This window comes from Podarcis filfolensis (genome assembly GCF_964270895.1).
Source record: "Podarcis filfolensis genome assembly, chromosome: 8".
Taxonomy (NCBI): Eukaryota; Metazoa; Chordata; class Lepidosauria; order Squamata; family Lacertidae; genus Podarcis; species Podarcis filfolensis.
The window spans coordinates 19,934,868-19,957,976 of NC_139611.1; the positions used below are offsets into that span (position 1 = coordinate 19,934,868).

General features: G+C 48.2%; 1 protein-coding gene and 1 long non-coding RNA gene across 3 annotated transcripts in view; one reads left to right on the top strand and one right to left on the bottom strand.

The window, feature by feature from the left end:
- The window catches only part of TMEM240 (transmembrane protein 240), a 40,685-nt gene extending 19,745 nt beyond the window's left edge, over positions 1-20,940 (bottom strand). The window contains exons 1-2 of one of the 2 annotated variants that reach the window (XM_083628997.1): positions 20,506-20,940; positions 18,324-18,430 (exon numbers count right to left, since the gene is read on the bottom strand). In XM_083628997.1, the coding sequence (XP_083485123.1) occupies positions 18,324-18,415 (92 nt within the window). In that variant the 5' untranslated portion in view covers positions 18,416-18,430; positions 20,506-20,940. Of the gene's footprint in view, positions 1-18,323; positions 18,431-18,706; positions 19,801-20,505 lie in introns of those variants that run through there. The other variant, XM_083628996.1, reaches the window with a different exon arrangement.
- Positions 513-23,109, top strand: part of LOC310769645 — a 53,766-nt gene continuing 31,169 nt past the window's right edge. The window contains exon 1 of the long non-coding RNA XR_014551774.1: positions 513-727. This is a non-coding gene — a long non-coding RNA (uncharacterized lncRNA). The remainder of the gene's footprint in view (positions 728-23,109) is intronic.

Genomic DNA, 23,109 nt, shown 5'->3' on the forward strand with positions numbered 1-23,109 from the left:
CCAGCAAACTTAGTATCACCTACACTGAATGGCAGTGGCTCTCCAGGGTTGCACGTCGAGGGCAATCCTTGCTCTCCTAGGAGGTGCCAGGGAATTGAACCTTCTGCAGGCATAGCAGGTGTCCTACCACTTGCCTTCTTTAATCCCCCAATCGGCCGTGAAGCTCCCTGGGCAACCTTGGGCCAGTCACTGCATCTCAGCCCAGCCTACCTCGTAGGACTGTTGTAATAGGGATTAAAGAAGGAACGGGAAGAACTTTGGAGGACATGCAATACATTTACAGACGCTTCAGGTTGCATTTTTGGGGGGTTACAGACGTGCCGAAACCCAGAAGTACTGGAACAGGTTACTTCCGGGTTTCGGCGGTCACGCATGCGCAGAAGCACTAAATCACACTTTGCGCATGCGCAGAAGCGCCGAATCGCAACCCGCACGTGCGGAGACGCGGTGCTGCGGGTTGCAAACATGCCTCCCACACAGATCACGTTCGCAACCCGAGTGTCCACTATACAGTGGTACCTCGGGTTACAGACGCTTCAGGTTACAGACTCTGCTAACCCAGAAATATTACCTCGGGTTAAGAACTTCGCTTCAGGATGAGAACAGAAATCACATGGCGGCAGCGCGGCAGCAGCAGGAGGCCCCATTAGCTAAAGTGGTGCTTCAGGTTAAGAACAGTTTCAGGTTAAGAACGGACCTCCGGAACATATTAAGTTCTTAACCCGAGGTACCACTGTAAAGAATAAAAGAGCCTGGGAACGGAGAAAGAAACTTCACCAACTTCTAGGCCAGACTTCACCAACCTGGTGCCCACCAGCCAGGTATTTTGGACAGGCAGTGAGGGCGCCAGGCATCCCAAAATCCGGTACGGAGGCTGCCTAGGCCAGGGTTTGTGGAGCTGCACATCGACTCCATCTCCCCAGCAGGGCTAGGGATTTTCGTTTATTCAACAAAATCTATATACCGCGACTGTAAAACAGCAACCACAGCAACGAACAAACCACTAAATGGTTTACAAAAGCTTTAGAATCATTGATTAAAATGACCAGCGCAAAACCATATACTGTATTTAGAACGATCCAGAAGATGGCGAAAATCAGCAGAGATGGAGATAAAACATGTGTCAACCATCTACACGTCTGGACAGACTTCCCCAAACGAAAATGTTTTTTAAGCCGGCACCAAAAAGAAGACTGCAGAGGTGACCGCGAAGGGACAGGAAAACCCTGTCAATTCCTATTTCTCTCAGTTTCTAATATCTGAATCTTATACTCAGCTCTCCACAACCCCACATCTGTTTGCATTCTGGTGCGATTTTCTCACCTTTTTTCGCATGCAGTTCCTGCCCATTATTCATATTGTTGCAAAACAATTTCCCCTTACGTAATGCATGCCCAGATTTAATTTTTACAAATATATGCATTTTTACGCACACTGTATCCTAATAAGATGCAATTTTGGTACACATTCATCAGCTTGACCTGCATAGCAAACTTCAGAGAAGCACAGATTTCAAAGGTTGGGGCACTTTGGTTCTTGTATTTTTTTTCCAGAAAGTGCATGTAAATTCACCTCTCAATGCGAACTCAGTCAGATTTCTCCCCCACCCCTAAAACATGGGCAAGGGTCAAAGATGACAAGAATTGTGGCCCTATCAATATTGCTGGACTACAACTCCCATTGTCCTCCATCAATAGTCATGCTGGCTTAGGGCTGATGGGAGTCGGAGTCCACCAACATTCAGAAGGCAATATGACTCTCATTCCACACCAAGACCTCCCCATACAGACTGTGGGAGCCTTCTCCTACAAGGGATGCAAAAGCCACAAGGTTGTTTGGTTCTTTTGGGGAGAGATATTCCAAAGGGGTGGGAAATGGGGTGGTTACAAATGACGCACCATGTGCCCTGGGTTGCCAACAGATCAAAACAAACCTCACTAGCTGGAAAAGTAGTCATTAAAACGATGTATAATTGGTTCCTAACTCCTACTAAAATAGCAAAAAATGTATAGGACTGCTACAAATATCTATTGGCAGTGTAAAGAGAAGGAAGGCACATTCTACCATATGCGGTGGGCGTGAAAGATGACAAAAGCATATTGGGAAATGATTTATAATGAGTTGAATAAAATGTTTAAAAAACCAGAAGCCTTTTTATTAGGAATTTTAGGTCCAGAAATACCAAAGGAACAGAAAAAAAACAGTTTATGTATTCTACGACAGCTGCATGGATACTGCTGGTCCAGAGATGGAAGGAAGATAATATACCTACTGATGAAGAATGGTTAACAAAGATGGACTATGCTGAACTGGCAAGAATGACCGGGAAGATCAGAAACCAAGAAGATGATAAATTTAATAAAGAATGGGGAAAATTTATAAGTTACTTAAAAGAACACTGTAAACATTGGCAGGATTTTAAAAACACTTGCAATGTAACAAGAACTATGGTAAGAACTGAGTGTTAAGGAAATATGGAGAACATTATACAATGCAGTTGAGAAAGAGTAACTATGGAACCCGTGGAGGGAAGTCAAGGGATTCGGAGAACCCTGTGTGTTTGTGTTGATTGATTTACATGTGATTCTAAATGTTAAATGTGAAAACTGAATAAATATATATATTTAAAGGAACAGTAGTCAAGTGAGATGTGTGCACTGACATCCATGTGCAAATGCCGGCTTTGGGTTTCAGAGGGTTTGGGGGAGAGCTCTCCTCAATGACTGCTTAGCGGGGGTCTCACTCTAGGTCCCCTCCTCCCTCAGTCAGCAGGCCTACCTCCTCCATGCCGCCACGGTCGCCAGCTGCCGCTCCCCCTTCTGCTTGCTCCTGATGCCACCCACACACTGGCCGGATGACAAGGCGGCAAACAAACAGATGGAGGATGCTTCTGTTGAGCCCCCACCTCTATCACCCCATCACTGCCATTCACCTGCCCACCCAATCGGAGCCAGAGGAGGAAGAGCAAGCAGGCAGGGACTGCAGACCCAGAAGGGTCCCTATTTTCCAAGGACAGTCCCAGATTTACGGAGGCCATCCCGGTTTCTGCTCCCAGAATGTCCTGCTATTTTCGAAATGTCAAAGGGTATAGAGTCATGCAGCCAAAGAGATAAGATGTAATAAAAACTTGAGAAGACATCTGAAGGCAGCCCTGTATAGGGAAGTTTTAAAATGTTTTGTTATGTTTTTATATACAGTGGTACCTCGGGTTACATACGCTTCAGGTTACAGACTCTGCTAACCCAGAAATAGTACCTCCGATTAAGAACTTTGCTTCAGGATGAGAACAGAAATCGTGCTCCGGCGGCGCACCGGCAGCCCCCATTAGCTAAAGTGGTGCTTCAGGTTAAGAACAGTTTCAGGTTAAGAACAGACCTCCAGAATGAATTAAGTTCTTAACCTGAGGTACCACAGTATGCTGGAAGCTGCCCAGAGTGGCTGGGCCTTCCCAGTGAGATGGGCAGGGTATAAATAAAATGATGATGTTGATGATGGAATAGGACGTCCCCATTTTCATCAGAGAAATGTTGGACGCGCCAGCCCAGCTCAAAGGATTGCCTCAGTTTTCCAAGCGTTTCACAAAAGATTCCGTTCACCCCCACCCCCAGCAAAATCTGCTGCTTTTGTTTGTTTGTTTTGGCAACCTTCTTCGGCTTTGAGACTAGCTGTTCATTTGCAACGTGAGATGCAACTGGCGCCGCCTCGTTTCTCTGCTCAAGGATCACAATCTGCTCTTGAGTTGCTTTGTAGCCAGCGGCAGAGCATATGCCCATGGTGCCCAGAGTGGGCACGCTCCCGAGGGGGGCATGGCACGGAGGGTGCCCTCCCAGGCACGGGATAGCCGCTTGGGTGCCCGGCGCGGCATGCGTGCCCTGCAGCCAGGGGTGGAGCGAGCCGCCGATGGCGGACATTTGGCGCACCGCCCGCCCGCAACTCCCAAGCCGTCAAAACGAAGGGGGAAGGGGGATGGCCGTTGCCAAGGTGGCGCAGCTCCGCCCCTTCCCCCGACGGCTCGGGGTAGGCTTGGGAGCCGCGGGCAGGTGGCGCGCCGAATGACCCCCCCTCAGTGAGGGCACCCGGGGCGGCCCACCCCCACCGCCCCCCTTCCCACACCTCTGTTTGTTTCCAATGGTTGCTATTCTGCAGCGGTGGCGGCAGCAAATTTCAGACCCAGGACAGGGGTGGAAATTCGGTCCTCCGGGCTTCTCTGTTCGCCCCTGAAACTCTGCCCAGGCCACACTCCTCCCCAGCCCTGCTATCCTCCCTCCTTGAGTGTTTCAGCGCTTGAACGCTGACCATCTCGGCTGCAAGTCCTGGAAGACCTGCAGGCCTTTCCTCACCTGGCCTGGGAGGGCGGGGCCCAGACTGACTCCAGCTACAAAAAACGGAGGCTGCTGAACAGACTCTTGGGCTGCGGTATTGTTTAGGGAGGGTTGTTGGGTTTTTTTTGTTGGGTTACCGATATTAATTTTTTTTTGTATCTTTATGTTTGGCTCTTGCTACGTTTTATGCGGAAACTGTTCGATTTGGTGCACTTTTCAGTGTGTTTTATTTATTGCTTATGGCTCCTTTTGCAATCATGCAATTCTTTTCATATTGCAAGCCACTTGGAGCATGGCTTTAACTATGGAAAAGCGGCATACAAATGAAATTTGGAGGCTAGAGAGAGGTGTGAGTGCAAATGTGTGTAACAACAAACCTAATAATAATAATAATAATAATAATAACAATAATAATAGCAGTAGCAGTATACTGCCCTTCATATGTTGTTCTCAGGGCAGTTCACAACATGAAAATACAAGGTAAAAAAGAAAAATACATAGAGAACAAAAGCAAACCAATAAACTACTTTACAAGGGTAAAATTTACATGCCTTGCTTTGTCCACATTTGCTTCTAGCTCTGCTTGCCACTGACATGTGGCCCTTGAAAGGCTGTGCAGCATGGAATGTGGCCCTGGGAAACATTCCCCATACTTGCCAAATGGAGGATTGTCACAGAAGCACAGATTTGTAGAGTTGGAAGGGACCACGAGGGTCATCTAGTCCAACCCCCTGCAATACAGGAATCTTTCACCCAGCATGGGACTTGAACCCACAACCCATGCTCTACTAACTAAGGTGTGTTCCGTCACTGAGAAAAGCAGGCATGTATGAAGACGCTGCTGTGTCGTTAGGAACGCAGAAAGAGGCCTTAAGTTGTGTCAGACTAATTGTCTCTCTACCTTAGTGTTGCGAATTTGAACAAGACTTGGCTAGGTTGGATGTGGTTCTCCCTAGCAGGGGTGGAAGGACCTGTCAATTTCACTTCTCCCCAGTAGGGGTAGAAGGATCTTATCCATTGGGGTCCTCTCCCTTTCTCATTTTCCCATTCTAAATGCGGTTCTCTACATTTCTGCAGCAATTTGCATTTTTTGAAAAAGAAATCCTCATTTAAAAAGTATTGAGCGTCCGAGAACAAATTTATCCTGTGTACAGTTTTGTATACATTTTTGCAGGCAATTTCTCATAATATATTGCATTTCTGTATGTTTATTGCCAATAATAAATTCCTTTCTATGCATGCTTTCCCCTAACAGATGCATTTTGGGTTAACCTTGTTTGGCTGGCGAACTGCATTGCAAAAGTCAGGGCAGTGCCTCTTTCTTTAGAGCGGCTGTGTTTTGGTTCTCATGTTGCTTCAGAAAGTGTGCAATTGATAGATTCAGCTTTTAATGCAAATTGAATCAAATTTCCATCTTTTCCTTCACCTGCTTCTAACCTAGGGGCAGGGAACTTTATTTTATTTTATTTTATTTTATTTTATTTTATTTTATCCTGCGGGCCCTGCGGGATCTGATTTCTTTCCGCAGGGCCTGTAAGACAGAGTTGTTCCACCTGGCCTTTGGCTTAGAATCAGTTTGATTCCCTCCCCCTTTTTCCTTCTCCCCCTGTGAAGAGGCTGCAAGATTAAAATCCTTAATCTTGTATTTTAAATTGTATTTTAATCAACTTGTTTTTATTATTGGTTGTTAGCCGCCGTGAGCCCGGTCTTGGCTGGGGAGGGCAGGGTATAAATAAAAATTATTATTATTGTTATTGTTGTTGTTATTATTATTATTATTATTATTATTATTCCACCATTTCCTCCAAAGCACTCAAGGCAACATGCACAGCCCTGTAAGGTAGGCTAGGCTGAGAGTGAGCGGCTTCCAAGGTCACCCCCTGTTGAGTAGGGACCTGAACCCTGGTCCCCAGGCCCTAGTCTGATCCTCTAACCGCTACACACCATGCTGGCTCTCTTTGTAGCTTGAGCACCACAGTAGCTCACCGAGAATCTCCTATAGGTGGGAGCAGGTCCACAGGGAAAGTGGGCGCAGCAATGGGTGGGCACAGTATGCTGCAATCCTGGCCCGCACAAGTCAGATGTTTGCACACACAACACAACACCCGAAACACACATCTCTCTATCCAGCTAGCAAGAGGCATCATCATACAGTGGTAACTCAGGTTACGAACTTAATTCGTTCCGGAGGTCCGTTCTTAACCCAAAGCCGTTCTTAACCTGAGGCGCGCTTTCGCTAATGGGGCCTCCCGCTGCTGCTGCGCCGCCGGTGCACAATTTCCGTTCTCATCCTGGGGCAAAGTTCACAACCCAAAGCAACTACTTCCAGGTTAGCGGAATCTGCAACCTGAAGCATTTGTAACCTGAAGCGTTTGTAACCCGAGGTACCACTGTACGTCAGTGCCACAATTCAGCCAGGCCAAAGCACTCAAAGTAGGGCTGGAGAGGGTTGTCACCTGGGGGCCAAACAGAGCCCTGAAGGGCCTCATTCACTTTCCCTCTCCCTCTCTCTCTCAGTTGGAAGAAATAGAGAGAAGTGAAATTGACAGATCCATCCCTAGAACCAAGTTATTTTATCCCCCATATTAAGCACCATATCATACTCCAAATCCTGTGTGTGTGTGTGTGTGTGTGTGTGTGTGTAAACTACAGTCTATATGTGCACAGGGTAGGGGGAGGTGTGCAATCCATAACTGATCTTGAGAGGCAGTATGGTCCAATGAGTAGAGCTTAGGAAAGCAGGCACTAGATGGGGGGGGGGGACTGTCACTCTCCATATGTCATTGGACTCCATCTCCCATCAGCCTTAGCTAGCACAGCCATGGATCATGGATGATGGGAGGAGTCCAGTAACATCTGGAAGGACATAAGCTCCTCATTCCTGCGCTAGGCCAACCTGAAACCTGCCATTAATTGTGGAGGCATCACAGCAGGACTTAGGCAAAATGGTGCACCACTTTAACAAGCCACACAGATATTTAAGACACTGGCCTGGAATGTTCTTTCTATCCTGCTTTTGGCAGGGTCTCTCTCTCTCTCTCTCTCTCTCTCTCACACACACACACACACACACACACCAGATATGAAGTTCCTCACCCCTATGTAACCTGATCCTCTTTTAAACTGGAAAAACCAGGGATTGACTTTCTGTTCTCTCAGCGATGGTCCTTTCCCCCAGGTTTTAAAGAGCAAGGAGCCCACATTACAGGACCATAGGTCCATCATAAGCTATTGGTCCATCTAGCTCAGCATTGTCTACACAGGCTGGCAGCAGTTCTACAGGGTTTCAGACAGGGAAGTTCTCTCAGCTAAGATTTGCCAGACCTCGTGGACTGACCTGAATTCTCCAGCTGACAGGCTGGGGCGGGGGAGCAGAGCTTGACTCGGCAAGTGGGAGAGAGCCCCTTTAGTAAACATATATACCGTATTTTTTGCTCTATAAGACTCACTTTTTCCCTCCTAAAAAGTAAGGGGAAATGTGTGTGCGTCTTATGGCGCGAATGCAGGCTGCGCAGCTATCACAGAAACCAGAACAGCAAGAGGGATTGCTGTTTTCACTGCGCACCGATCCCTCTTGCTGTTCTGGCTTCTGAGATTCAGAATATTTTTTTTCTTGTTTTCCTCCTCCAAAAACTAGGTGCGTCTTGTGGTCTGGTGCATCTTATAGAGCGAAAAATACGGTATTTAATAAAGACATATGTGTACTAAGAAGGCTGTACATGCAGCTTGCAAGCTATAGCCCCGCAGGAGCCATCTGCGAATTACATGCTCCTCATTCCCAATTAACCTCCATCTCCAGGGCCTACCCATGTGACATCACCAGGAGTCACCCCTAGGTCTCAAGTTTGGGCCCTGAAATCTCAAGGCTGGTCGGGCAGCCCTATTTGGAGATGCCACTGGGTTGTGAGCCTGGGACCTTCTACATGCCAAGCACGTGCTCTGTCACGGAGCAGCCCTTCCTCACCCCTTTGGATCCTGATCTCCACATACATCTGTATGCCTCTCTCTCTCCCTCCCTCTCCCTCTCTCTCTCTCTCTCTCTCTCTCTCGTAACGCAGATCAAAACGCCTGCAATGATTTGTTACACGAGGCCTCTGTGTGTGTGTGTGGTTTTCTTTGGCTCTTTCAAAGAAATTAATTGACAATTCCGGTTTGAGGGAAGTCAGAATTGGCTTGAAAGACCAGTTTTCCTCCTAAAGGCTTGCGAGCAACATCCATAAAGGTAATAGAAAGGGGGAAGGCACTTGGCTCTCAGTGGGAGAGCTATTCCAGGAGACTACGGGGAAACAATGGAGATTTAAAAACATAAAATAAAACAGTGTGTCCTCCTAAGAAAGCACAGATGGTTAGAGCAGGTCACCTCTACATGTAACAGGTAAAGGCAAGGAACCGGGGGTCTTTCCCCCTTTAAGCTGCTCTCACACACCCCAAACATACACACCCATAAGGGTGACAGAATATGTATTTCTCATTATGATTTTTTTTTTGGAAATAACTGGTGCTCTCAAAGAGCTTCAGGTCTACTCAGCTTATGGGAATGCTCTGAACAATTTTTTTCAAATACTGTTTTACCTATTTAGAGGAACCGCTTCACAGAGTCACAGAACTGTAGAGCTGGAGGGGAACCCAAAGGTCATCCAGTCCAACCCCCGGCAATGCAGGAATGTGACAGATGGCCACCATCTAACTTTATCCATCAATGAAGTGCTCCAAGGTCGTACAAAGAAAGCAACCTTCTACGATCACTTCTTCCTCACGGTATGGCTGGGCCTTCACCATTTTTTTTTTAAACGCAGCACGTGATCGTCCGGACTTTGAGTTGCATCCAATGCCAGTCCTACTCAGAGTAGACCCACGGAAGTTAATGGGCACAACTAACTTAGGTGTGCTGACTTCAAGGGCTCCGCTTTACTGTGTAGGGACTTAGGCCCCATCTGCCCTCTCAGCATCGTGATGCTTCGCCAGTGTTTCTCAACCCTGGGTCTCCGGCTGTTTTTGGACTACAACTCCCATCATCCCTGACCACTGGTCCTGCTAGTGACAAGCTCCCCTCCCTTTTTGCCTCCCAGAACTAGCAGAGGGCTGAAATGAGCAGAGCAGCAGCAGGCTGTACGCAGGCGCAGTCTCAGATTGCTTGGGGAAAACCCTGGAGGAGGGGACTTAAGACAGCTGATGGGAGGCAGGGACCTTCAGTCTCAGCAACTGCTTCATGGGGGCAAGATCTAATGCAGGCATAGGCAAACTCCGGCCTTCCAGATGTTTGGGACTACAATTCCCATCATCCCTAGCTAGCAGGACCAGTGGTCAGGGATGATGGGAGTTGTAGTCCCAAACATCTGGAGGGCCGGAGTTTGCCTATGCCTGATCTAATGAGTTGCTGTGCTCATTAGGCCTGCACAGAGCCTGCTTTTGCTAATAAAGGGTTAACTCCGATATGCCTGATGTGATTTATTGCTGGCTTGCTCCTGACACCGCTGGAGATTGAGCCTGGGATCTTCTCCAGGCAAGGCAGATGTTCTATCTCTATGCTCCCATTGAGACCACGAAGCCCGTGTATAAGACAAATAATAAATGTTGGAAATGTAAAGAAAAGGAAGGAACATTTTATCATATGTGGTGGGAATGTAAGAAAGTAAAAAACTTCCGAGAAATGATATACTGTACAGTGGTACATCGGGTTACATATACTTCAGGTTACATAAGCTTCGGGTTACAGACTCCACCACCCCAGAAATAGTGCTTCAGGTTAAGAACTTTGCTTCAGGATGAGAACAGAAATCGTGCTCTGGCGGTGCGGCAGCAGCGGGAGGCCCCATTAGCTAAAGTGGTGCTTCAGGTTAAGAACAGTTTCAGATTAAGTACGGACCTCTGGAATGAATTAAGTACTTAACCTGAGGTACCACTGTATAATGAGATGAAAAAGATGTTGAAATATACATTTAAAAAAAAACCAGAAGCATTTTTACTTGTTATTATAGGTGAGGATATTAATAGACAGGATGTTAAATTGTTTTTATGTGCAGCAACAACGGCAAGAGTATTGTTAGCCCAGAAATGGAAGGAAGAAGAGATTCCGACGAAAGAAGAATGGCAGACAAAATTAATGGACTACACAGAATTAGATAAAATGACAGGAAGGATTTGAAACCTGCGGGACCAGAGATTCACAGAAGATTGGAAGAAATATACAAACTATTTGAAGAGCAACTGTAATCAACAGATTACACTAGTAGGACTACAAGAAGTTTTGTAAAGAGAAATATATGAAACATTGCAAAGTAGAGAAAGAAGAGAGGTATTAGTTATGAGATTTAAATGTAATAGTGAAAGTAAGAAATGTATATTAAGTGAATAGATTGGAAAAATTCTCAGATGTGATTGATGGAAGTCCAAAAACTGTATAAGATGTAAAACTATGTTTACCGTAGTTTTCGCTCTATAAGACGCACCAGACCATAAGATGCACCTAGTTTTTGGAGGACGAAAACAAGAATAAAAGTATTCTGAATCTCAGAAGCCAGAACAGCAAGAGGGATTGCTGCGCAGTGAAAGCAGCAATCCCTCTTCCTGTTCTGGGATAGCTGCGCAGCCTGCATTCGCTCCATAAGATGCACACACATTTCCCCTTACTTTTTAGGAGGGAAAAAGTGAGTCTTATAGAGCAAAAAATACAGTAATTATTGTTGAAAATGGTATGTTAAAAAAAAAAACCTAATAAAATTTATATATGTATAAAAAAAAGAGACCACGAAGCCCAGAGTCCAAAATGACCTTACCGCACCCCTGAAGCTGGCAAACCTACCAGGGCTGGATCATGTCATCAATTACCATTGGGTAGCAACACCCAGCCGGGTAGCTGAGATCAGAAACCGGGGATCCTCTTGATTCCCATTCAGATACACAGCTGATTTGTGTCCGGGCCGAGTGAAATTGACCGTGTGACCGTTTACTAATTTGGGGGAGGGGAAAAGGCTTTGGGGCAACCGGGACACATTTTTGGCTCTTGCGGGAAACATTACGGCAATTGGCCCAGAGAAGGAGGGCGAGGAACGGGCCAGGTATTATTTTCCTAGCCAACTGGCCAGCTTTGGAATGAAAGGACATGCAGGCAGCCAATTCACACAACCAAGCTGGCAAGCGGAGGATTTGGGTGTTGGGCAGAGCGGTCCTCGGGGAAGCCGAATGATATATCGGCCTCCTCTTCACCCCACACCTCAGAACTGAGGACACAGCGGCTACACTCTGGCCAAGCCAAGCAGCTGGACTTGTAAGTAGACAGGCAGGCAGTGCCACGTTTGGCCTCGCCTCCGAAGGGTTATTGTGGAGTTGGAAAAGGCTGGCAGTCAAAATGATTCAGGGGATGGAGGACTCTCCTGTGAGGAAAGGCTGCAACACTGGGGACTTTATAGTTTAGAGAAAAGGTGAAATGACAGAAGGTTATAAAATCATGCGTGGCAGGGCGACCGTGGGCAGAGGAAAGTTTTCCTCCTGCTCTCATAACACTGGACACCCAACGGAGATGAACGTTAGAAGATTCGGGACAGATAGCCAAAAGCACTTCTTCATAGTTAAACTGTGGAACTCACTGCCACAGGAAAAAATGGTGGCCACCGACTTGGGTGGCTTTAAAAGAGGACAGGGCAAATTCACAGAGGCTACTGACCATGTCGGCTATGCTCTGCCTGCACATTCACGCCTGGACCTAATGGTCCGGGGTCCCTTTACCTTTACCTGGGACGCTGGTGGCGCTGTAGGTTAAACCACAGAGCCTAGGACTTGCCAATCAGAAGGTCAGCGGTTCGAATCCCCGCGACGGGGTGAGCTCCCGTTGCTCGGTCCCTGCTCCTGCCAACCTAGCAGTTCGAAAGCACGTCAAAGTGCAAGTAGATAAATAAGTACCACTCCAGCGGGAAGGTAAACGGCGTTTCCGTGCGCTGCTCTGGTTCGCCAGAAGCGGCTTAGTCATGCTGGCCACATGACCCGGAAGCTGTACGCTGGCTCCCTCGGCCAATAAGCAAGATGAGTCCCACAACCCCAGAGTCGGCCACGACTGGACCTAATGGTCAGGGGTCCCTTTACCTTTACCTTACCGGCCATGATGCCTATGCTCTGCCTCCACGTTCAGAGGCAGCAATGCCAGTTGTTTGAAACTATAGGAAGGGAGAGGGCTCTTGTCTTCGGGTTGTGCCTTTAGGCTTGCCATAATGGGTATCTGGTCAGCCACTGTGAGAACAGGATGCTGGACTGGTTGAGCCACTGGCCTGATCTAAAGGGAACCCTGACCATTAGGTCCAGTCGTGACCGACTCTGGGGTTGCGGCGCTCATCTCGCTTTACTGGCTGAGGGAGCTGGCGTACAGCTTCCAGGTCATGTGGCCAGCATGACTAAGTGGCTTCTGGAGAACCAGAGCAGCGCACGGAAACGCCATTTACCTTCCTGCCGGAGTGGTACCTATTTATCTACTTGCACTTTGATGTGCTTTCGAACTGCTATGTTGGCAGGAGCAGGGACCAAGCAACAGGAGCTCACCTCGTCGCGGGGATTCGAACCGCCGACCTTCTGATCAGCAAGTCCTAGGCTCTGTGGTTTAACCCACAGCACCACCCACATCCCTGGCCTGATCTAGCAGGGTCTTATTTTCTTATTTGCCTTGAAGGACCAGCCTCCACTGACCTCCGCTAAAGGTTTTCCTGTTCTGGCTACTAGAAGCCCTTTGAGTGGAGAGTGCAGTGATTTGAAGCCATGTTCTCTCACGCAACAAGTTTGTCCCTCTAGACGCCCAGCACCAGTACCCCATGCCGTCAGTTCTCTGCTGGTCACCATTGCCTCCCTAGTTGTTTCCCGGCCCCATTAGAAGGGTTAGTTTTGTCCTTTAAGGCCCTTATATTGGGGGTGAGGGACCTTAACTCATGCTCAGCTCTTGAAACGGAAGGAGGCGACCTTGAGGTCCTCCCTCTCTCATCCCTGCCCCACCTGAGGCCTTGTCAGAGGGCGGATGACAACCGCGAAGAGCGAGTTTCTGACCGCAGCCCAAAGCAATTGAGCAAAGTCCAGTTTAATTGCTCACGGCAGGCGGGGAGATGTTTGTTTGTTTGTTTGTTTGTTTGAAAGATCCTCCATTAATATGTCCCCCACGCTAACCAATGACCAGTAGAAAATCACCGCAAGCCCACTGGCACAACGGTCCAAAGTGGAGGCAAAACACATGGAACGCGATAACAAAGTGAGATTTACGACTCTTCTGACATTACACTCCTGAATCAATTGACATGGAAGCAATTCTCATTCTCTCTCTCTCATTATTTCCACCCAGTGATCTGTCAAGCTAAAGGTGTCTCTTGTCTAAAACGAATCTCAAATTATTATTATTATTATTATTATTATTATTATTATTATTATTATTATTTACATGTCTTTCAAGGGAAGGGGTCAAAATCTGTTTGCTGCTCACACTCTGTATTTGATGGCCTCCGTGGGCTGCTTAAGGAGGAAGGCCTAGATATACCGGTAATGAGGGGGTAGTTGGTGTAGTGGTTAGAGTTCTGGACTAGGGCCTGGGAGACCTCTCGCAGACTTTTCTACCTCACAAGATTGTCGTGAGGTTTAAATGAGGAGGGGAAAAGCCCTGCATGCTACCAGGAGCTCCTTGCAGAAAAAGGTGGGATATCAATGCATAACAAATTAATTTGATCAATCAAGTAGCACATAAAAATGTGGATATTTTTAAAATGAAATAAACGCAGACATCTCTGGTTCAGGTCCCACAAATCCGCCCACTGTTCCACACTGCCTCTCCTGCAAAAAGGACACGGGGTCCGTAGCTCTGCTCTCATTCAACTCCCTGAGATAACTCCACCATGCTGATTCCCTTGAGGAAGGCTGCTAATTGCTGCAAAACTTTGTCCACTCCATATATTTAAAGCACATGGTTCTCTGCCAAAGCATCATGGGAACTGTAGTCTGTTAAAGGTGCCGGGAGGTGCAGAGGTAAACTGCAGTTCCCAGAGCCCTTTGGAGAAATGTATGGTGTGGACACAGCACCGCCAGAGTCCAAACTTTACATGATGCGCATCGGAGTGCCAACTTGAATAAAATATCTTTGGGGGGGGGGTAAGTCCTGCCACACATAATCGGGAATGGCAGTGCTGATCGACGGGGGCCAAACCCCCTTAAATATTTTATTGGGGGGCCCCAAAGGGACCTCAGCCCCTATAAATTGGCTCCTTGGTCATGCGCATGATTGTTCCTTTTCTCCCAAGCGAAAGGAGCATGATGCGCCCAACACACAGCTCTGTAAACCACTTCCTCGCTTAGGTTTATTTGCGGTGCATTTTTCATCGCTCACCTTAAGTTGACCACGACATGACAAGAAAGTTGAACGATCACCACGGCATCATGCGCTGTCTTTTTCAAGCCCCCAAAGAATCCTGGACACTGCAGCTTCTGAGAGCTGTTAGGGGTATACTACAGTTCCCAAGGGGTGCACTACAGTTCCCAGGATTCTTTGACAGAAGCTTTCAATGTGTTTGAAATGTACAGTGTCACTTCAGAAGTCAGAGCTAGAACAAATGGGTGGAAATGACAGGTTTTGGCTAAACAGTAGGAGGCCAAATTCCAGTCACCGTACCCAACATACGTTTAAAGTACATGGTGTCCCCACCAAAGAACCCTGGGAGCTGTAGTTCTGCAGGGTCAAACGGCACTTATTTGGGGAGAAAGTTATGTGCTTTCAACGTATGGCTTGTACGCAGCTGTAGAGGGTCTTGCAGGGAATGTATGGTACTTCGCCCCTCCGGCTTCAGCAGGAATATCGGAAACCAGGGCATCCCCAATCAGGGGGTGCCCAGTGCCCGTTGCGACTGTTTGGGCAGAAGGCTGGGAGCTGAACAGTAGGTGGCGCCAGAGCCCACAAGAGGCCAAACCAACTCAGTCCAGCTTCATTGTCATCCTTCTCTTCCCTGCTGAGCTCTACAACCCTGAGAATTAGAAGGAAGAAGCTAGACTGGATCTTAGTAAGAAGACAGGCAGGTGGGGGCTAGCTGAAGTTGGCAGGGCCGGGGCCCCCTTTGCGCTAATGCACCAGCCTCCACTGTCCCAGTCAGGGAATGCCCACTGGCTCAATGAGGGATCATTCCAGTTGTTGAACGGCTCTCACCATCTCCTTAGATTCAACCACACACTGCCCTCTGGCATCTTGAGCCCATTAGGGTCGTACCTGTGCCCTGTGGCAGCAAAGGCCCAGCCTTTGCCCTCCTCAAGGCCACAGTGCAGCAGCAGAGCATCTGCTTTGAATACAGAAGGCTGCGGGTGCCTGCATACGAAAGGGAGGGCTTGGAGAGACCCTGGCGAGCTGCTGCCAGTCAGTGTAGACAACCCTGTGTTACATACACCAACAGTCTGATTTGGTATAATGCAAGGGACGTGGGTGGCGCTGTGGGTTAAACCACAGAGCCTAGGACTTGCCGATCAGAAAGTCGGCGGTTCGAATCCCTGTGAAGGTAAAGGGCGTTTCCGTGCGCTGCTCTGGTTCGCCAGAAGCGGCTTAGTCATGCTGGCCACATGACCCGGAAGCTGTACGCCGGCTCCCTTGGCCAATAAATTGAGACGAGCGCCGCAACCCCAGAGTCGGTCACGACTGGACCTAATGGTCAGGGGTCCCTTTACCTTTACCTTTATGCTCCTATGGTGTTGTTTCATTGGGGAGGGGCCTTGGGTACAATAGGCGCCATCTCCAAGGAGGTCTGAGAGAGACCCCCATCGGAAACCCTGGAGGGCCAGCTGCTGCTGGTCAGTGTAGGCAGCGCTGAGCTAGATACATCAATGGTCCGATGCAGTACAAAGGCAGCTTCCTGTTGGAAAAACCTCATGTCTAGGACTAGGGTCTTACTTATCTTTAAAGAAAGGGATCGCAGGTTTGAGGCAGAGACCTGCTTTGGCCCAAGGTTTCACCCCAGCATCTCCAGGTAAGGATTCCCATCTGAAACCCTGGAGAGCTGCTTCCAATCAGAGCAGACATTACTGAGCTACTTAGACAGGGGTCAGCAAACTTTTTCAGCAGGGGGCCAGTCCACTGTCCCTCAGACCTTGTGAGGGGGCCGGACTATATTTTTTTTGGGGGGGGGGATGAATGAATTCCTACACTCCACAAATAACCCAGAGATGCATTTTAAATAAAAGCACACCTTCTACTCATGTAAAAACACCAGGCAGGCCCCACAAACAACCCAGAGATGCATTTTAAAAGGACACATTCTATTCATGTAAAAACACACTGATTCCTGGACCGTCCGTAGGCTAGATTCAGAAGGCGACTGGGCCGGATCTGGCCCCCAAGCCTTAGTTTGCCTATCCATGACTTAGACCAACCAATCTGACTCATAAGCCATTTTTCTGTGTTCCTATGCATCAACATTTTAGGTACGCAAGTCCCCCTCAACTCTTCCCCAAACCGAGTTCCTTCAACCTAGGACTCGTTGGACGTACCCTTGATGAGCAAAGGCTTTTGCCTTCCGAATCTTGCTGCGCTTCAACTTTCACCTCCTCTAGCCAGCATGGCCAATGGTTAGAGATGACGGGAATTGGCACCAGCGGCACTTGGCAATGGGAAACAGAGGCTTCTGGCCTCCTCTGAAACCCATTTCACTTCACCTCTCTCTGCTCTGAAAGGGCATCGCCTGCATTTGAATTCTTAAAAGCAGAAGCTCATCCATTCCAACACCTCCTCCAACACCACCATCAAAGAAAGACACCACTAAAAATGTGAGGAAAACTGTAGATCTTGAAAGTAAAGCCCTAAAATGGGAGCAGAGAGAGAGCCTAGGAGCCAAGATGCTCAGCTGATGCCAAGAGCTTATAAAACACAGCCAAAGGCTGTAGCTCATTTGTAGAGAATCGGCCTTGCATACAAAAGGTCCCAGGTTCAAATCCCCCCAGGTAGAGCCGGGAGAAACTTCTGTTTGAAGCCCTGGAGAGATGCTGCCAGTCAGTGTACACAGTACTGAACGAATGGTGCTCGTACATTCCTGAGCAGCTCCTGATTCTAACTTCTCAGATATCCACAAAACACCCTTAGGAAGTGGCACTGGTCTTTGAACTATGGGGGGGACACCAAGTGTTTTCAAAGGAAATTCAGCCTCTCTTTCGCAACCACCACCGCCCCATTTGTGCGCCTGCCACAACTGCTCTTAAAAATCAGGCTTGTCGAGTCAGATCAAAGATCCACCGGGTCCCTACGTCCTGTCTTCCGAGAGCGGGAAGTCAAGATGTCACTGGGGAACTCAGAAGCAAAAAAAACCACAAAGGGAACAGCCTTCCCTGATTGGCCGTCCCCCGTAATTTGGCGCTGGAGGGTAGACTGCTGCTGGCAATGCAGGTTCCATTTTCTCCTCAAAAGTAAACAGCTGCCAATTTATTCTCAATGAATCTGCTTGATGTCCCCCTCGTGGGTTTTTTTGTTTTTTTTAAGTCCTCTAAGCTGCCAGCCATCACCACAAACCTTGCAGAGGTATATCCATACGTATATTATTTGCACATCGGTGGATGGGTTAAATGATGAGAACGAACAAACTCAGCAATGGGCACCCCAGCAGCTGAATCTCACCTGATGTAAACTCGCCAGGTAAGGCCCCCAACAAGACCACCCTTTCCAGACTGCAGTACAGACACTGCCATCGCGACCTACCTCACAGGGTTGTTGTGAGGAAAAACTACAAGGGAGCGTACGGCAGAATGGCTAAGGGTGATTCCTGTGACCATTTGAAACATTCAAGAGATCCCTGATGACATCCACTTTCCAAGGCAACAGATTCCCTGGAATTTGGCAAAATACCCAAACAGTACATCCCTCATCCTTCCTTGTTCTGCGTGGCCACATTTCTCTCTGCCTCTCTCTTTCTCACCCCCACCCCTCCACTCCCAATGGGAGGTGAGAAATGCAGTGTACAAACTCCCCCCCCCAAAAATGGGATGGGATGGTGCATGGCCGCTGGCCGCTGGCCTTACCTTCCACAGTTGCAGTGACAGACTCTGTCTTCACCTCTCAAATGCGGTAAGATATAATTGTGAAATCGGTCCAAAAGTGCGTTCATATCCATCAAGCACGCAATTGCCTGTTTCAATAATAATAATAATAAAAATAATCACACAACCCCATAAGGCTAGAAGTGTTGGAATAAAACAGTCTCTCGTGTTTGATTGCTAATATATATTAAAGGAAACCTAGGCCTATGAAAGAACGACTTGCCCTCAGAATTATATATTACACACACACACATACATTGAAATGGGGCACACAGATCAGACGTTCCACAACCGCACCTAAGAATTTGGGGAAGGGGAAGACGAGAGAGAGAAGGGAATAAGAGGAAATCGAAGTGTCTCCTTACCATAACAATTGAGGCCCCCAAGATCATAAATATCATGGTGTTTGTATTCATGGACATCAACTGGAAATGGACAGCTGCTGTGTCACTACCCCCCAGCCCACCCCCCACCCCCTTGCCCAGAATGAAAAAGGAGAGAAAGGGGTGCCAGCTTTTCCTATAGAGGTCAGAGATGGTCAGGTACAAGGTCTTCAAACCGATCTGCAGTCCTGAAGGGGGGGCAGGCTCCTGGCCCCCCCAATTTCCAAGCATACACAAATGCACTCCTCTATTTTCTTATCCAAGCTGAACCTTCTGGCTGGTTTGTTGGTCTGTTTGGGTCTTTTGCTTTCCACCCCGCTCTCCTCCAACTCCTCCTCCTCCTCCTCTTCTTCTTCTTCCTCAGATTAGTCCAACATATATCGATAGATAGAAGGGATCGGCAGGTAGGCAGAAGAGAAAGATTCCTAGGGCAAATCATGCGATCCACTCAAGCCGTCCAAGCGAAAGGTCGACCACATCACAGCGGTGCACCGCCAACACCAGGCAGAGGAATTGATCCAGCCCCCAAAAATAATAATTTGTGGGGATTTTTGGTTTTTTGTTAAGAAAAGCAAAACACGAAACCAAGTAAGAAATGAAAAAAAAAAAACCCAACATGCAGAGAGAAAGAGAGGAGGCGGGTGGAAAGGAATGATAAAGAGTAGATTCTGCTTCTGGGGCCATCAGATGACACTCTGGAGCTTCACGGCATCCTCTGCTCAAAATAAGGATCCATTCTTTTTTCTTTTTTTTTGGAGGGGGGAAGGTATGGGTGAGCAATTGGTGCAAAGAAGACTGGGAGAGGGAAGGCTGTTAAAAATTGCTTCCCCTTTCTGCTCTCTTTTCTCTCTCTCTCTCCTCCACTCCCCCCCCCCCCTTAGCAGGGGGGAAAATGGAAGAAGGCGGCTGGCAAGATGAGATGTTGGTGGGCACGGGGTGGCGTCATGTTGGAGTCTTTTAAAAAGATAGTCGCCTGGTCTTGTTCCATTTGCTGGGGAGGAGACCCATCGCTGGGGAGGAAAGGCACGCGCACACACGAGAGAGAGAGAGCGCGCGCGCACACACACACACACACACACACACACACACACACACAGACCCCAGGCTCTGCTGCCTGCCTGGAACTGCTGCTGTGTTTTTTCCTCCCGGGGGGGTGGGATGGAGAGGAGGAATCAAAAACCCCACAAAACGTGACCTGAGGATGGATTTTGGCAGCTTCTCTTTCTCCACCCACCCCCTTTTCCCTCCCTCCTTCTCTCTCTCTCTCTCTCTCTCTCTCTTGGTGACATTGAAGCTGGAATAAATACCTCCTGCACCATCTAAGTTAGATGCATTTTTGTTTAAAATGTGTGTTTTTTTAAGAGAGACATACATTATTATTTTTTAAAAAAAGACAACAACAAGCTAGTGCTTTTGCAAAGTCAGCATGAACGATTCCCACCCCCCAAAATCAGGCTCTTTAAATCATCATCATCATAATTAACCATGATCATAATCCTAGCCCTCCTTTCCCCAGCGCACCCACCCACCCACCGCACCAAGCCAGCCCCGCCCCGGGACTTTAAGATGTGGGACGGCAGGGTGGGTGGCACCCTCCTTTTGGGTTGGGGGGTGCTCTCGCCGCTTGCAAAAAGGGGCTTGCAACTGGGTCTTGTCGATTTCATCCTAAGAAATTAGCAAGGTGGGTTTTTTGGGTTTTTTGCTCCCCCTGCTCGCGCGCACTCTCTCTCTCTCTCTCCCCTTCCCACCCACCCGCTTGCATAGAGAAAGGATTTTTTTACCTATTTGAGGTGGCGCCGCTCCATCTTAAAGGCTCGTTGCTTAAGGAGGGAGGGGGGTGGGTGGGTGGAGGGACAGAGGTGGGGGGGAGAGAGGAAAGGGGGGAAAAACCCTCCACGCTGCAGATCCTGTGCTCTCTCTGTGTGTGTTTACTAACCTCCCTCCCTCTCTCTCTGCACAAATTTCCCCACTCTCCCTTCCTTTAATCAAAATGGTGCTTGATCAAATTTGGAATCCTTCTCCCTGCTCTCTCTCGCTCTCTCTCCGCTCTGCCTTTTTTCCCTAGGATCTCTAGCTTGGTATTAGCACACACCAAAAAAAGAAACGGGGGAGAAAAAGCCATCACACCTCTCCTATTTTGCCCTGGAAATCCCCGGTGGAAAAGAGGCTCCGTTCATCTCTCTCCCTCTCTCTCTCGCACAGATCTTCACTGACACCTCTTACCTGGGGACGGTAGTGACCCCCCCCCCGCCCACTCCACACACCCACAAAAGTGATTTTCACCATCAGGAAGGGCTGGTTTTGTGTGCTGCTGTTGTGAAAGGGTGCAGAATTAGAAAAGGAAGGAAATTTGAGTCGGGGGGGGGGAGATGGTTGGAGGAAGGGAGGGGGTCTCGTTTATGGGTGGAGAGTGTCTTTCTTCCTGCCAGAGGAGAGCTCTCCATTGCAAAAGTTACGACCCAAGTGCAAAAGGACACGAAGCACACCTCCGCTCCTTAGGCAGGGACCTGAGCGACCTCTCCCCATAAGGCTGAGAAATTGAGATTACCAGATGTAGGAAGTGCTGCTCTCGTGGGCGTCCTCTGCTGGACGCTCTCGGTACGCTCAGAGATCAGGCTCACTAGAAAGGAGCTTGCTAGGCTAGAGATGGGAGCATATCTCGCGGTCTGGGTTCCTTTCAATCATCCCCCACCCCTCCCACAACCGATCCAATATTAAGTTCAGGTTACTTCATTTGCACATTAGGCGCTGTGGGTTAAACCACAGAGCCTAGGACTTGCCGATCAGAAGGTTGGCGGTTCGAATCCCCGCAATGGGGTGAGCTCCCGTTGCTCGGTCCCTGCTCCTGCCAACCTAGCAGTTCGAAAGCACATCAAAGTGCAAGTAGATAAATAGGTACCGCTCCGGCGGGAAGGTAAATGGCATTTCCGTGCACTGCTCTGGTTCGCCAGAAGCGGCTTAGTCATGCTGGCCACATGACCTGGAAGCTGTACGCCGGCTCCCTCGGCCAATAAAGCGAGATGAGCGCCGCAACCCCAGAGTCAGTTACGACTGGACCTAATGGTCAGGGGTCCCTTTACCTTTAGGCTTTAAAGGAAAAAAGAAAGATCCACACACAAAAATCGGCTTGCAACCGAACGCTAGTCCTTGAAATTAGCAGGTGCGAGTCGCGACTCATTTCGGCCCCATTCATTTCAGTGGGTCTTCTCTGAGTCGTCCAAAACCCAGCAATGCAGGGATTGCAGCTCAGTGACCCCTGACCGATGCTGAAAACCTCCAGCAAAGGAGATTTGGCCACCTTCCAAGGGAGTATGTTCCACTGTTAAAGCATCAGAAAGTTCCTCTTAAATGTTTAGTCGGAAGAAATGGAGAGAAGCAAAATTGACAGATCCATCCCTGGAACCAAGTTATTTTATCCTCCCATATTAAGCACCATATCATATGCAAAATCATGTGCCTGTTTGTGCGTATAAACTACAGTAAGGTTACCAGACATCCCCTTTTCCCGGGGACAGACCCCGGATTTACAAATTAGTCCCCTGACAAAATCCATCTATTTTGGAGGAAGTTGAAAAGTGTCCCCAGATTCATTGAAAAAAATCTGGTAACCTTAAACTACTGTCAATATGTGCACAGGGTAGGGGGAAGTGTGCAAACCATAACTGATATTGAGAGGCAGTATTGTCCAATGAGTAGAGCTTGGAAAAGCAGGCACTAGATGGGGAGAACTGTCACTTTCCATATGTTGTTGGACTCATCTCCCATCAGCCTTAGCTTGTACAGCCATGGATGATGGGAGGAGGAGTCCAGTAACATCTGGAAGGACTAGGCTCCTCATTCCTGCACTAGGCCAACCTGAAACCTGCAGTTAATTGTGGAGACATCACAGCAGGACTTAGGCAAAATGGTGTACCACTTTAACAAGCCACACAGATATTTAAGACACTGGCCTGGAATTTTCTTTCTATCCTGCTTTTGGCAGGGTCTCTCTCTCCCTCCCCCCCCCCGACATTCCTGGAGTTATTTGTGCTTTAATTTGAGGACAACATTTAATTTTAATGATGCATCTGTATTTTGGGCTCTTTGCAATACAGTGGTACCTCAGGTTACAGACGCTTCAGGTTACAGACGCTTCAGGTTACAGACTCTGCTAACCCAGAAATAGTACCGCGTGTTAAGAACTTTACCTCAGGATGAGAACAGAAATCGTGTGCCAGCAGCGCGGCAGCACCGGAAGGCCCCATTAGCTAAAGTGGTACCTCAGGTTAAGAACGGACCTCTGGAACGAATTAAGTTCTTAACCCGAGGTACTACTGTACTCTGTAATAGGCAATTGGGGTTCCCCCACTTCTCCTTACAAAAAGAGATTAAAATGAATTCAGGTG